Genomic DNA, 15,573 nt, shown 5'->3' with positions numbered 1-15,573 from the left:
ATTTAGGTTTTTCTGTTCACTTCAATAGAGTCACATTTGTTGACGCAGCATCTAGTGGCCATTTGAGGAACTGCAGCTTGGGACACCAGAGGAGCAGTTTTACATTTTTTTTTTGGCTGAAAGTGGAACAAGAAGATCAGTATTAATCGATATCATGCGACTGTTTGTGTATGAATTTTAAAAGTAGTTAGTGAGCTTTAGTAGTGTTGGCAGGGGGATTAGTTACAGAGTCCCAAAAGCCCCCCCCGGATTTTTTTTAATCTTGTTTGCACAAGATGCACAATATATTATTTTGTTTGCACAAGTTTTTTTAGATCTATCTCGTTCACATAAGTTATCGTCTTTTGAGCATAAGATTTAAAAAAAAATGTTATGTTTGAGGACTTCTGTAGTTTTCAAACTTTGAACTCTGTGCTCATTTTCAATTTGTACATTAAAAGATTGGAAACTAGAAAAATGAAGTACTCCCTTTCACTGCAGCGTTTTGGTTTGGGTCTGCTGCTTGTGTGTCTTTTTGATCAATAAAAATAAAAGTAAAAACTAGTTTTAGTTTAGTTTTACAGTTATAATTATATTTTATTGGGTGCCACTTTATTGACACCACCCATTGTGTATGTGTCTGTACATATGGATATTATGTATATTGTGTGTACCTTGTATATTTAATTTCATCACTTTGTAAGACAGCTGTTTTAAAATGTATGAAGTTTATTATTGTATTAATATATAATGCTATTATTTTGCTGTGACCCTGGTTAACCATTTCAAATGTAACTGTTTTGTTCACAATAAGGTTCATTTTTCTGTTTCATTTTGTTAAGAATGAAAATGAAAAATGAATCAATCTACTCTTCTTACTCACTTTTTACTTGTTTGTTTGCTTTGTTTATTTGTTGTTTACAAGATAAGAAAAAAACACAAGTATCTATACAAAGTAAGAACTTCCCCAAAAGACAGGTGATATAAATATATAAATAAAATGCCCTTTGGGCTCAGGCCCTAATAAAGAAATAAACATTAAGTTTTAACTGAATTTTAAGTGTTGTGACCTGCTTGTCCCCTGTAAAAAAAAAAAAAAGAAAGTCAAACTCCACATTTACTTTTCAAAACCATAGATTTTAGGTGGAGTTTTCCTTTAAATGTCAGCCATGATGGCTGCCGTTAGCTGAAAAGATGCAGAGTGAGACGTCTTCACATCGTTTTTTTTTTGTGCTTTTCAAAGCTCTCCGGGAAGTCGCGCAGAGTGATCATCTGCTGATCGTCTCCGCTGGACCCTCCGTTAGAGATGTTTCCTTCCGCCTCTCAGCGCTGCTCCGCGGTCAGTTTTCTCTCTGCTCTCCGCTTCCTCTGGGTGTCTCCGGCTGTCCTCAGATCGCCGCCGCCGCTGCTGCTGCTGCTGCTGCTCCGCCCCGGAGGAAGAGTTTCGCGGTAAAATTAATCACCGACACACGCAGAGAGAAAGCAGAGAGAAACCCCGAAAACAAGTAAAATAATAATTTATTTTTTACTTAGTTGGTTTTCAGTTTGAGCCGTTAACTGTCTGCGGGAGTTAACCGCCGGCTAGCAGGCTAACGTTAGCATAATAATGCTTAAAATAACTCCCATTATAGTCGCTTTTATCGACTGATTGAGGCTATAAACGTGTTTTAATGAGGCTCAGGTTACACGGTAGGACACGTGTTTGTTATATGTTCCAATTCAAATACACTTTAATTACGTTAATCATTAAAAATTTGGGTTTGGGAACCACACGAATCCGTCGAGTTTGGTGAAATGTGCTCGGATTAAGTTAAAGGACGAATTCACAGTTTTTCAAGTGTGTCTATAAACAGCAGTCAGGTGTCCTTATGAACAGTGAAAGAGGTTTTCCTCGCTGTAATCATTCCTCCTGTTCACACTGGATATTAAAACATCCTTCAAATGGGTTTAATTGACTTTTGTGTGAATTTAATGGTCCTCTTAACTTGCATAATGAGTTAATTTATATATTACATAGAGCTGCAGCTGATTATCGTCAGTATCGATTAATCTGTTGATTATTTTATCTGTTAATTGATTAGTCATTTGGTCAATGAAACGTCTTCAACTCAAAGATATTCAGTTTACTGTCATAGAGACTAAAGAAACCAGAAAATATTCACATTTAAGAAGCTGGAATCAGAGAATTTGGACATTTTTTCTTAAAAAGTGACTGAAAATGATGAATCGATTATCAATAATTGTGATTTAAAAAACATATGCAAATCATTTTATATATATATAAAAAGCTTTATATTTTTCTTAACCTATTTATTTAACTTTTTCCGCACTGATTGATTGATAGAATTTGGGAGAAAATTATAAAAAAAAACCTCACGACAAAATCATCAGTTAACCATCAGGACTGTTAATGGTCCCAGTTTGATTTATTGAATGAAGACAAGACACACACAGGTGGATGACTTAATGTTCTCTCTGCTCTGTTCTGCACATGCTCAGTAGCGCCATGCCGTCCAACGTGGAGATCAAAGCCAAAGTGAGCGACCCGACGCGGTTCGCCGAGAAGGCGGCCAAGCTCAGCCAATCAGAGGGCACGATCATCAGGCAGCACGACACGTTCTTCAACTGCAGCCAAGGACGCCTGAAGCTACGAGACCTCATGGTACACAGTGTGTGTGTGTGTGTGTGTGTGCGTGTGTGTGTGTGCGTGTGTGTGTGTGTGTGTGTGTGTGTGTGTGTGTGTGTGTGCGTGTGCGTGTGTGCGCCAGCCTGTAAGAACATATGATCAATTATCTTTTATTAACACTGATCAGATCAATACATTTCATTCACTCATGAGCTAAAAGCTTAAATATATTAAAACAACAGTTTGTGTACATCAGACAATCAATAGTGATCAATGTAAACGTTAGAAACAAAATACAAAAACACGAGAAATAATTGTGAAAATTAACAAATTAAATTAGGAAAAAATAACAAGTAAAGAAAAAAATAGAGAAAATTATGTATTATAAACAATATATACAAATAAACATTATTATTGTTATAAATAAAATAACATTAAAATAAAAAAAAATATTAAAATATTTAAAAGAAAGTTGAAGAAAAAATGGAAAAAATTCAAGTCATGTAAGATAAAAAATAAAAAAATAAAAACAAAATAAAGTAATAACAGAAATTTAAAAATCAGACCACACCTCGTACACAAGTACAAACTGACTCACTGGTTTGTTTGTTTGTTTGTTTGTTTGTTTGTTCAGAACGGGTCGGGTCAGCTGATCTTCTACGAGCGTCCGGACACTGACGGACCCAAACTGTCCCGCTACTCCATCAGTCCGACCAGCGACCCTCCGAGCCTCCAGGTAAACATCCACCTGTGTGTGTGTGTTTGTTTGTTTGTTTGTTTGTTTGTTTGTTTGTTTGTGTGTGTGTGTTTCATGCTTGTATGATGCATTTAATGTGAAGCACTTTATAACTTTTGCTTTGAGAAGTGCTGTATGAATTAATCTTTACATCCTGTCTGTGTGTGCGTGTGTGTGTGTGTGTGTGCGCGCATGCGTGTGTGTGCGCGCGTGCGTGTGTGTGTGTGTATGCGTGCGTGTGCAGGTTGTGCTGTCAGACGCTCTCGGGGTGAAAGGTGAGGTGCGGAAGGAGCGGCGGCTGTTTCTGATTGGTCAAACCAGAGTTCACCTGGACACGGTGGAGGGACTGGGACACTACATGGAGCTGGAGGTCAGACACACACACACATATATGAAACAATCAATTTATTAATCGATCAGCAGGAAATGAATCAATAATCCCAAACATTCTCTGCTTCCAGCTTATTAAATATGAAGCTTTTCTTTCTTTTATATTGTTGTGAATTAATTCAATAATGTTTTATACATAATGAAAGAAAAACCTGCTAAAATGAAAACACTCTAATAATTAATCCACAGAAAAGCCTTAATTATATATTATATATTAATCAATCAATCAATCAATTCAGTCATTTACAAACTGAGTTGATCACAAGAGGAAGGGTGTCGTGATCTGGGTGACGAGTCGCTGTAGAGCTGCAACGATTAGTCAATTAATCAATGAGTCAGTCGACAGATAATTAATAATTTTTTAAGCAAAAATGCCAAATATTCACTTCTCAGCTCCTCAGATGTGATTTTATTCTTTTCTTCGTCAAACATGACAGTAAACTGATGATTTTTGTGTTTTGGACGTATGAAGACGTCACCTTTGACTCTGAGCTGCTGTATATTAATCATTTTAATGTTAAAAAAAAAAAAGGTATTTATTAAATTAAATAGTGATTATGACGCTTTCAAGCTGTTTTTTATGAAAACAGTGTAAACGTCTCCAGCTTGAGCATCTTTAAATTCTTGTTGAGTTTCTACAGATATTAAATATCGCTGCAAACGTGTATCTAGTATAAACTGCTCATGTCAAATGAAACTTAATCAATCGGCAACTATTTTCATAATCGATTAATCGCTTTTGTAATTTGTTTTTTAAGCAAAAATGCCCAAATATTTGCTGGTTTCAGCCTCTCAGATGTGATTTTTATGTTTTTCTTTGTCAAACACATGATAGTAAACTGATTATCTTTTGGATAAAAGAAGACGTCAACTTTGACTCCTGGAAATGATAACAGGCAGTTTCACCTTTTTCTGACATTTTACAGACACAACGAATAATCAATTAATAATCAGTTGATCTTTGCTTTTTATTCATCAAATCAAGAATCAGTTTGACACCGTTCTATATAAAAGATATGTTAAAGCTGTTTCAGTCAGAGACGAGCAGGAAGAGAGAAACTTGAATCATCCTGAAAAGACAGAAGAAGAGTTGAGGAGTAAACGTGATGTGATGAAGAAACTAAACAGAAAAACACGTCCAGAGTTGTGTAAACGTCAACTCACTGACTGAATGATTTCATGTTTAGGTGGTGATGCGTCCGGAGCAGACCGTCGAGGAAGGACAGCAGGTGGGTCGTAACTTTTTATCCTCCGGCAGCGAGTAGATGCTGATGAATGAGTGAATGTTGCCGCCATATTAGTCTGAATATATTATTGGAAATTACATTTTAAAACGTGTCTCTTGAATCAATTTTGAATTAATTGGAACACAACTCGTTAATGTAATGTGTCGGAGACGCTATTTACTGTGACTGTGATGAGCTTATATAAGGCCAACGATGTCCGTCCGTCCGTGTTGAGAGGTCGTCTCACCGCTGAGTATCGTCTGTATGTTTTCCTGTACGGCGGCGGCGGCGGCGGCGGCGTCAGACCAGGTTGTAGAGTTGACGTCCTGCTGGTTCGAAGCTTCCGCTGCGTCACGTCTGTGGTAAACCAGCTGCTGAGTCCTCACATTTGCTGTCGTCGTAGAGTAAAACAGCCTGATGTTCGTTGGTAATTTTGCTTCCACACACACACTGCTGCTCAGATGCTTCGGCAAAAAATGTATTTCAAAGTTTATCTGAAGCTAATATGAAGCTTCAGCGTCCAAATGAGTCAAATCAAGTAGATATCTTTCAACGTTACAGTCTTTTTAGTGCCAAAGTCTTTTTGTTACTATACTTCCGCCACAGCTCAACATGGAAACACTGTCCGAGGAAACACAAAGAGGGAATTTGATGCTAAAAAGACTGTAAATGTGTCAGATATCCACTTGATATGACTAACTCAGACTGCTGAAGCTGAAAAGAAGCTTCACAGAGACTTTTAACTGTGGATTTTGGCCTCCATCACTCACCCTGAAAGCACATTTGAAGGATCTTTTAATATCCAGTATGAAGAGGAGGAATGATTACAGACACCTGACTGCTGGTTTAAGACTCTCTGGAGAAAACTGAGTCTCTGAAGGTTCGTGTGTTTTTCTGCCGTGAAGGAAATAAATTCCTAAAGAGCAGAAACACAGCGAGGAATGAATCATCTGTCAATCAGCCAAGAATTACTGGTGTCACTGATGAAGAGGAGTGCAAACAGACAAAATGATCAGTGGCAGGAGAGAGTGTGAGTGTGTGACTGAGAGACAAGATACACTAATGTGGGATTTACGTCCTGCTTTAACGGCGTTAGTGCTGTAACGATTAGTCCATCCACACAAAATACATCAGTAACTTTTGATAATATATGAATCGTTTTGAGTCATTGTTTTAAAGCTGTGCAGGACTTTTGTCTCCTCCTTCTGGCAGTGAGAGTAAAGGGGGCACTCGGCTGGGACTGATTGACACAGGCGTGCAGCGATATAGCTCGTTTCATATCCTGATACCGATCCTGATATGCACAATTTACCACCATAAACAACAGCAAAACACAGCAGAGACTCTCACACACTGAGCTGAAATGAAACAAATACACATACATTTGGTAAATAACACAAATAAAGACGGTCTCTACTGTGTTTTGCTGTCATCTATAGTCGTCGTCTCGCTGCTTCTCTGCTCTCTCTCAGCGCGGGCGGGGCTGAGACCTCCGTGTGTGCAGAGCAGCGCAGCAGAGGAGAGACAACTAAACTCATCGTGTTACTGGAAGTGCAATAAAAGGTTTGCAAGTAAAATGCCAAGAAGAGTTAATTTATCAATGTAACCCGCGCAAAAGATGGACAGACTCCAAACGACGAAAAATATTGCCGTCAAAAGAAATAAACGATAGAGCAAGATATGAAACGATAGACACAACCATCGCAAAATTACTCGTTTCACCGTCAGAATTTGATCAGTTCGGTCTGATAACATTTGGAGTTAACAGCCAAACAGCCAGCGCAGGAACCTGAGATTTAAAAACCCTGTATACTGTGAAACACAGAGAGATTTATCTGCCGGCGATCGGCTTAATTAGCGTTGTGTGAATGTAACAAACGTTCATTTATATGTAACTGCAGGTTTAAAGTAAAAAAAAAAAAAAATACTAAAATTCTCTGTTTCCGGCTTTTCAAATGTGAATATTTTCTGGTTTCTTTAGTCTTCTGTGACAGTAAACCAAGGTCTGGTCTGTCATTTTATAGACCAAATAACTAATCGACTAATAAAGAGAAGAATCCACAGATTAATTGATAATGAAAATTGTTGGTTTCATTTCACTTTTACGAAACACTTCAGAGATGAGGACTCTTCTTGTTTTAATAGTATAGATGTTAGAAAATAGTGTTTCTCTAATATTCTGTTCATATCAAACAAAAGTACCTGAAAGTAACTTTCATGTTTCAAATAGATCTTTTGTTTTGTTTGTTTTTCAGGTGGCCGAGCATCTGATGGAGCAGCTGGGTGTGTCGAAGGAGAGTCTGGTGACCGGAGCGTACATGGATCTGTTACTGAAGGGACACAAAGAGACATAAAACAAACACACACCTGGAGACAGAACAGAGGGGACCAGGACACAGTATTTTGTACAGCAGTGGTGGGTAAATAGCAGCTTTGGGCCTAAATCCCCCCCCCCCTCCCAGCACAAATATTTATCCCCCTGATGAAAGCGAGAAGTTTTTAATTTTCACAGTTTACATCAAAGCTTATCACAGATCTACAGAGCTGTGGATAACAGAATAAATCCCAGTGATTATAAGCTTGTTCCATCCAATCCTGAACACCGTTTGAACAGTGATGCTGCTGAAATTAAGTCTAATAAACCAGCCAGAAATTATATTTCAATGTGTGAATTCTGACACTGTTTTAATTCCACAAAATTAGCCTGTTGGACCAAAACACATCATAAACAGGCGGCGCCCGACAGAAACGCTGTGTTGATGCTGTGTTTTAATCGTGTGTGTGGATGACCAATAAATAAATAAGTGCAGAACATATAATCACGTATGAGTCATTTTTAGACAAACGAGGGTTAAAATAAGCTGTAAAGGTGGATTTCCGTTGTATGAATATTGGAATATGGACAAAGTCAAGCACATGTTTCCTGTTTCAGTGCAACGGAAACCCGATGTAACCGCACCTTTTAGTGAGTTCTTCCCTCAGTGTTATGAATCACTTTTATTCTTAGATGAATTAAAAGAAATGAACAAAACATAATAAACCTGCGTTTCCACTGAGCTGATTAACGGCCCCCCAGTGAAGAATCCTGAAAACACTGAGACCAGCTGAACCAACTGCCGACCACCGCTGTACAGTAATCTGTAATTAGAAAACAGTAAGTAGAATAAACTAACACAGTAATCAGAATACACTGTAACCAGACTAGACTGTAGTAATACACAGTAATCAGATTACTCAAATCGCATACTTCTGTATTTACACTTAACATTTTGAGTGCATAAGTGTGTTCACACTGAGAAGTAAGGAAAACGCAGTGCACTCAAAACAGTCAAAAAGTTGAGTGTGGAAATATGGACACTTCTCGCCCTCAATGGTCGCCATCTTGGCTACATAGCAGAAGGGGAGGGACCTCTTTTCAAACTGGAAATAGCAGCCAGGTACGTTGTAACTACGATGAACATCGCTACATTATACAAATGTGTTTCTTGGGTTAATTTAGCAGTCTGTAATGATTTGATAGTGCGAACGATAACACAAATGCTAACGCTAGCTAATGCTAATTTGCAATCGTAATTTCTGGTAAGTGCACAACGGCTGTGTTTGATTTGAGACGACACTACCCTGTCAAAATTTGCGCGCTACGCCAGTAATATACAGTGTACACAGTGTACTACATGAAAGTGTACTAACAGAAGTACGTGATAGACACAGCTTAGATTATACTGTTTCTAGGACATAATTCATGTGCTGTAGTGAAAGTTTTTTTTCAGTTTCGGACTGTCATGAACTGATATTGAAGCTTAAAGGGATAGTTCAGATGTTTTGAAGTGGTTATCTACAGTCAGTTAGATTTGGGTCTGTGGCTCCCAGTTTAGAGAAGCAGGTAGGAGTACCTCTGTGGACGGAGACAGCAACAAAACATACTTATCCACCTAAAAAAAAAAATCAATATCAATTCAAGTATACACTATATGTAGAATATTTTCACTGCTTTACCTTAATGTCAGACAGCCGTTTCCTTTGGCACTACATTACGTGCCAGGCAACATATTACACACGAATTACTTTTTAAAGTGGCTTAAATACATTTTGCATACACTGATCTTGGATAAGTAGCTCATATAACCCCCACGTCAAAAAATATGAACTATCCCTTTAAAGCAGAAGGAGGACATTTTGTAAATGTCATATTTTTTTCTAAATAAATGAATTTGGACTAAGAGCCGGTTTGTGTTTTTTTTTGAATGGATCCAAACAGCCGACAGTCTGCCGGCTGCTCACAACTTAAAGTTGGTTTGAAAAGATTCGTCTGAAGCAATCTGTTCATAATTATTTGTTTACCTCAACAACTGTAGCTCTGCTTGTATGCAAACAACAGATTTCAGGTTGCAAGTTGGAGGATTTTAAGAAATGCTGAAAAAAAAATACTAATAATAACTAAAACAATTTTATTTCTCTAGATAGAAGCTGTTTCCAAGCCCTCTTCACACCAACAGGGATGATATTCTGGAAGGGAAATACTTAATTATACTTTTTTGGCCTCAAAGTAGTCACATTAAAAAAAAATAGTGGAATAAGCCAATAAAATATCCAACATGTGTTGATTTTGTTGTTTTTTCCAAGAAAAAAAATACAGTAAAATACAACCTCAGTGTCCTCGATGGATTCATCAGAGTAAGTCTGATACATTTGAGATTATTTCAAGTTAAAGTTAATATCTGGTAAATGACATCAGCCATTATTTAATTAATAATACTCACAATTATCACCATTAAACCAACTTTCTTTTAGGCTTTATGACTGCAGTTTCCCAAAGATTACAATTGTTCAGGCTGAAATTCAACAAAGTCCATTTACTCAAGTACTGTGCTTCAGTAGAATTTTGAAGTACTTGTACTTCTCTACATTTCTTAGGAGTACATGTTCAATATTCCAAATACTATTAATTTCACAGCTATAGTTCCTTTTCAGATCAATATTTTAAACATAAAACATGATCAGTTTATAAAATACGGGTAACGCTTTATTTTACAGCTCCCTTAATTTTATATTAACGTCCTGGAAATTTTCTGAGTAATTTGTAAGTACTTAACGGTTTATTCTGAGGATATTTTACAGAGAGGGCGGTGCAAATTATAAGGAAAAAGAGAAGAAAGTGTTAAGTTGGTTCAGTAGTTCACACTGACAGAAAATACTTTTGTAGTTTTGTATGTCAAACTACATATTAGTGTATTTATAGGTTTTTATATATACATATACAATTTCCTAAAAGTAGCTGCTGTGTAACTGTTGTTGGGAAATGTGCTGATTACACAGTTCTTAAGAAAGGCTGCATGTAGTTTGACACACAAAACTGAAAACTAGTATTTTCTGTCAGTTAAAGAGTTAAGAGTCTAATTTAATAAGAATTTTTGCAACTACGTATGAACTCAAATATAACAAATCAGCACTTAACCAGCTAAACTAACTTAACACATATATATTTTCATATAATTTGTACCAAACTGCACCACCCTCTCTGTAAAATGTCCTGAAAATGAACCGTTAAATACCTACAAATTACTAGTGTAAAATTAAAGGAGCTGTAAAATAAGGTGTTACCAATAAAAACAACAAAAAAACACTTAAACTGTTAACGTTAGCTCTGCTTCCACAACATCAAAATGCTAAACATCAATGAATCAGTATCGACACTCCGTTAACTGACATTTCCAACAGAATAGAAACATAAAAGTAAAATATATTAAAAAGATAGAAAAAGTGTGGGTTGGATGTTGATGATGAAGAGGTAAGTTTTGAGAGACTGTTTGAATATTTAGAGGTTGGCAGCCTTTTTAACACAGTATGATAGTTTGTTCCAGAGAGATGAAGGGAGCAGCAGCTGAAATGAACCCAGGTTAGAGAGCTCGTTCCTGGGGACGAGTTAAACACCTGAACACACCTCAGATACACATGTTCAAACAGGGTTTTACTCTCCTGCAGGTGGGTGGTTACTATGGCAACCAGTCAGTCATCAGCAGGGGTGTTCAGCCTGAAATTAAAATGTAAATCCCCAAAATACAAATCTGCAGCTCAGCAGGAAACTATTATCCAACAGCGCTGAAAAAACCTCCAAAGTGACAAAAAAAAATTGAAATTGGAAAAAGGTTTTAATCTCCTGCTGCGTCTGTCTGTCAGACGTCTGATCGTTTTTCTGATCAATCCTATTAAAACAAACATGTTGGCTTCAGGTTGTGGATGGAAACACTGACTGGGGTTTAAAATATTGACGTTTCATCTGGTTACAGATCAGCTGGTGAAGATTTTTTTGCAGTTGTCAGTAGTTTTAGCTCAAAAACCAAACTGATGTCAGTCCAGCAGAGGGCGCTGTCACTCTGCCACAGGAAACCACAGCAGCGCCGCTGACTACAGGATGTTTGCATCAGTGTGTTTTCAATAAATAAACAACCTGATCTTTGCCTTCAGTTCCCCTTCAAGACATGTTTGAAAACATAAAAGATAAGCATGTTGAATCATAGTGTCTGATATGGGGGGGGGGGTTTTCCCACAAAATGGCACAAAAAAAAAATCCAAAATCTATGAATTTACAAATATTTTCAATTCTCAAAGTTTAACTGTTGGACACAAAATGTCTCACAAAACCAATTTGTCTCTAAAATGTCAGAAAATAGTGAAAAATGCTTCGTTATAATTTCATGGTGACATCTTCAAATGTCTCATTTTGTCTGATCAACAGTCAGAAATCCAAAGATAATCCATTTACTGTCTTGTATGAAAGAAAAGCTCCAAATCCTGACAGTCGAGAAACTGCAACCAGTAGATTTTTTTATTTTTTTTTAGCATTTTTGGCCAAAAAAGATTATTTGATCATCAGAATAGTTGCAAAGTGGAATTTCAGCCCAGACCCCAAAAGCCTCAGGTTTACTCCACATCATTTAGGTCTATATAATCTGATTAATCACAAATTAGTTATAATTAGCAGCAGTGAAGTTTAGTCTGAGCTCTGGCAGGTCCTCCATCCTCCAACTCCTGGTCCTGGTCTTGAGTCTGTTTCAGGACTTTAATGGTTTTTAGTTAATTTGTTGTAAAAGTTGTGTTTTTATCAAACTGCACACAGAAATATATAATAATATATAATAATCCATTGATTGTTCAGTGTATAAAATATCTGAAAAACCCTAAAAGACCAAGTGAACATATTCAGATGACTTGTTTTGTCTGAGCAACAGTCAAAAAAACACAAAGATGTTGAGTTTAATATCATGAAAAACAGGAAAACTAGCGAACGTTCGTATGTGGGGAGCTGCTACCAGAGAATTGTTCGCATTTTTGTGTTAACAATGACAAAAAGATTGATCGATTATTAAAATTGTGCCAATTAATCAACCGATCATTTCAGCTCTACAGTACTGCCATAGTAGTGGGGATCAATAGGGGGTTAATTCTGCCATGTGTGTAGGCAGATCGCTCGGTCCGTGGTCGAGAGTTTAATGGAAGTTTGCGAGTTAAACAGATTTCATCATGGAGCAGAAGCTTGTGTTGTAGCTGGACTATATATTATTGAACAGTTTTATATAGATTATAGATTAAAACCTATATTTTAATGGCATTTGATGACGTTCAACATATAACTGGATCTTCTGGACAGATTTCTTAGCTTAAACAGTGAAATCCTTTACAAAACATCACAGTGTTATAAGCAGGTTTTTAAGTGATGAAGGCTCGTCTACTTCCGCCTCCAGCTCAGATTCGTCTGTACAGCTGATGACAGTGACAGCTTCAAACTGAGGTCAACAGTCTGATTACTGCAGTCAGTGTAAACACAGTCAGTCACACTTCTGCTGCTTCCTGCCTCCAACGTCTCTGACTGACTGACAGCGAGAGCTTCATATGTGGAAAACACCCTCTTCATCTCCTTTACTTACACCAGTATTATCAGCTTAATGTACTTGAAACGTTAAAAGTACTTTTTTTTTTGCAGCAAAATGTGTTTGTGTCATATTTCCATCATGTTTTCCACATGGTTTTCCATCCTTTACATTCTCTCTGCAATGCTTTAATGGCACCAGCTGCAGATTTAGCAATAATACAAATTTTCTTTTGCAAATTATCAGGAAATTTGGTTAAAATTTGTGCTAAATTTGGACGGAAACCTGGCTGTAGACATCTGAAATTTGACAGGTACACCTGGGTTGTGGACTGTTTGTCGAACAAAACGTTTTACAGACAAAACAATCAGGCAGATTTATCTATAATAAAAATAATTGTTAGTTGCAGCCCTAAAAAGCTATAAAACTACAGCTGTCAAATAGATGTCGTGAAGTGAAAGTGTCAAGTAGCTTAAAGTGGAAAAACTTACAAAATACGTAAATTGTACCTAAAGAGGACATTTTTGGGATTTTCTGTCATTTATATCCTGTTATGATGTTGGATGTTAAACATGGTCAAAGAGGTGAACGTATGTAGAAATGCTGCCTGCAAGTCAAAAGTCAGGGTTTCAACCTGCTCTGAACGCTGAGGTTTCAGATGTGATTCAGCTCCAACAGGTACGGATGGATTTGAGAAGTTGACATTTGGGGTAAAGAAGGAGAAGAAGAAGTGAAATCCTGCCACTATAGTTTGTTTACTTAGCCTTGGAGGAAGCTTCCTGAAGCTGACCAATCAGAACAGAGGGGGCTCATCAGGAGGCGGGGCCTTAAAGAGACAGGAGGCCTGTTTCAGACAGAGGCTGAACTGAGGGGCTGCATAAAGGACCAGTAGAAGATAAATAAGGAGTTTTTAACTGGAAATCATGTAAAGATATTCCAGTAGAGCCCCAGAATATAAATATAGAGGCTGGACATATTCAGCATACGTCCTCTTTAAGTAGTATTTGAGTAAATAGTGACATTCCACCACTTCCTGCAGGTCATGTGACTACTTCTTCTTGCTCCAATTAGTCGATTCCACTTAAGAAATGTCATTGAATTTTAAGGCTGTTTTTGTTTGTGGTTTTTTTTGTTTTTTTTTCTTTTCCCAGCATGCACCTTGCTCTTTATTATTGGCCGGTGATGATGATGATGATGATGATGATGATGATGATTGGAGGATGCTGAATCTGAACCCCCGCCCCCCCCCGCCCCCCTTTCTTCTTTTATTTATTTATTTTTTGCTATTGCATCGTTGCCATGGCGACGGGGCCGCTCCTCCACACCCACGCTGCTTACCCTCTCTCTCTCTCTCTCTCTCCCTCTCCGATGCGAGAGAGAGAGAGAGTGAGTGAGAGAGGTGTGTTTTCTAACCCACGCATTGGAGTGGGAGACAACGTGCGCACACACATGTGCACACACACACACACACACACACACTCATGCACAGTGTGTGTCATGCGAGCAGTGTGTGGGCTGAACCGACCAGCCTTCCACTCATCCTGCCTCTCCTCCCTCCCTCTTCATCTCTCTCTCTCTCTTTCTCTCTTTTCGTCTCCAGATTCCTCTTCTTCTTCTTCTTCCTCTTCTTCTTCTTCTTCTTCTCCTTTTCCATCTTCCATCCTCTCTCTACCTCCCTCCTCCTCCTCCTCCTCCTCCTCCCTTCTTCCTCTTCTCCTCTCTCTCCATCAGTCGTTTCTTTTCTTTTCAGTTAATCATCATGGAGAACGAGTCGGTGATCTTCTGGGTGAGTCTCTTTGCAGCTCTGTGTGTGTGTGTGTGTGTGTGTGTGTGTGTGTGTGTGTGTGTGTGTGTTGAAGGGAATGTAAACCTGCATGTGTGTAATGTTGTTTCGGTGTGTGTGTGTGTCACTCGCTGCCCGTCTGTAACTTTAAAAGTCGTGACTACATTTTCTTTACACTTTACCTTTATTTTTTACCTTTTCCTCCCTCTCATCCCTCATTTCCTCCTCATCCGTTGCTCTTCATCATTTCTTCTGTCCTTTCCTTCATCTCGTCTATTCCTTTCCTTCTCTTCACTCCTCATTTCCTTCCCTCCTTTCCTCATTTGCTTCCTTTCCTTGCTTCCTCATTCATCCCCTCTTCTCTCTTGTCATTTTCTTCTATCCTTTCCTTCCCTCTTTTACTATCCTCCCTTCTTACCTCTCTTCATTTCCTTCTCTCCTGTCCTTGTTTGCTTCCTTTCCTCGCCTCCTCTCTCCTTCTCATTCCTCCCATCTTCTCTCTCATTCATTTATTCAATAATTTCCTTTCCTCTTTTTCTTGTTCGCCTTCTTTCCTTTCCTTGCCGTCTCTCCTCTCGTCATCTCCTTGCCTGCTTTCCTCGTTTGCCTCCTTTCCTTTCCTTCTCCGATCTCTTCATTTCACTCCCTCTTTGCCTCCTCTCTCCTTTGCTTCTCATTCTTCCCTTCTTCTCTTGTTTGTCTTTCATTCTTTCCTTCATCGTTTCTATTCCTTTCCTCCTCTCCTAGACTCCTTTTCTATCTTTCCTTCCTTTCCTGTCTTCATTTCGTTCCCCCCCTTTCCTCGTTTACTTCCTTTCCTTGCCTCCTCTCATCACTTCATTTCCTTCCCTCTCCTCCTTTCCTCTTCTCTCTTTCATTTCCCTCCCTCGTTAGCTTCCTTTCCTTTCCTTCTCACCTTTCTTCATTTCCATCCTTCCTTTCCTTGTTTGCTGTCTTTCCTCGAC

General features: G+C 38.2%; 1 protein-coding gene across 4 annotated transcripts; it reads left to right on the top strand.

The window, feature by feature from the left end:
- Positions 1–1,158: 1,158 nt before the first annotated feature.
- On the top strand, positions 1,159–9,179 carry LOC137175893 (uncharacterized). Of its 4 annotated transcripts, none has more exons than XM_067581827.1 (6): positions 1,159–1,484; positions 2,482–2,641; positions 3,240–3,341; positions 3,586–3,711; positions 4,919–4,960; positions 7,213–9,179. In XM_067581827.1, exons 1-6 carry the CDS (start codon positions 1,174–1,176, stop codon positions 7,309–7,311), a joined length of 840 nt encoding a protein of 279 aa, XP_067437928.1. In that variant the 5' UTR covers positions 1,159–1,173; the 3' UTR covers positions 7,312–9,179. The 4 variants fall into 4 exon arrangements, with proteins under 4 accessions (XP_067437928.1, XP_067437927.1, XP_067437929.1 ...); XM_067581826.1 differs by having other exon boundaries at positions 2,479–2,641; XM_067581828.1 differs by having other exon boundaries at positions 1,263–1,428; positions 2,479–2,641.
- Positions 9,180–15,573: the final 6,394 nt, after the last annotated feature.

Source organism: Thunnus thynnus, chromosome 23 (genome assembly GCF_963924715.1).
Source record: "Thunnus thynnus chromosome 23, fThuThy2.1, whole genome shotgun sequence".
NCBI lineage: Eukaryota > Metazoa > Chordata > Actinopteri > Scombriformes > Scombridae > Thunnus > Thunnus thynnus.
This window is presented reverse-complemented; position numbering and strand designations above follow the sequence as displayed.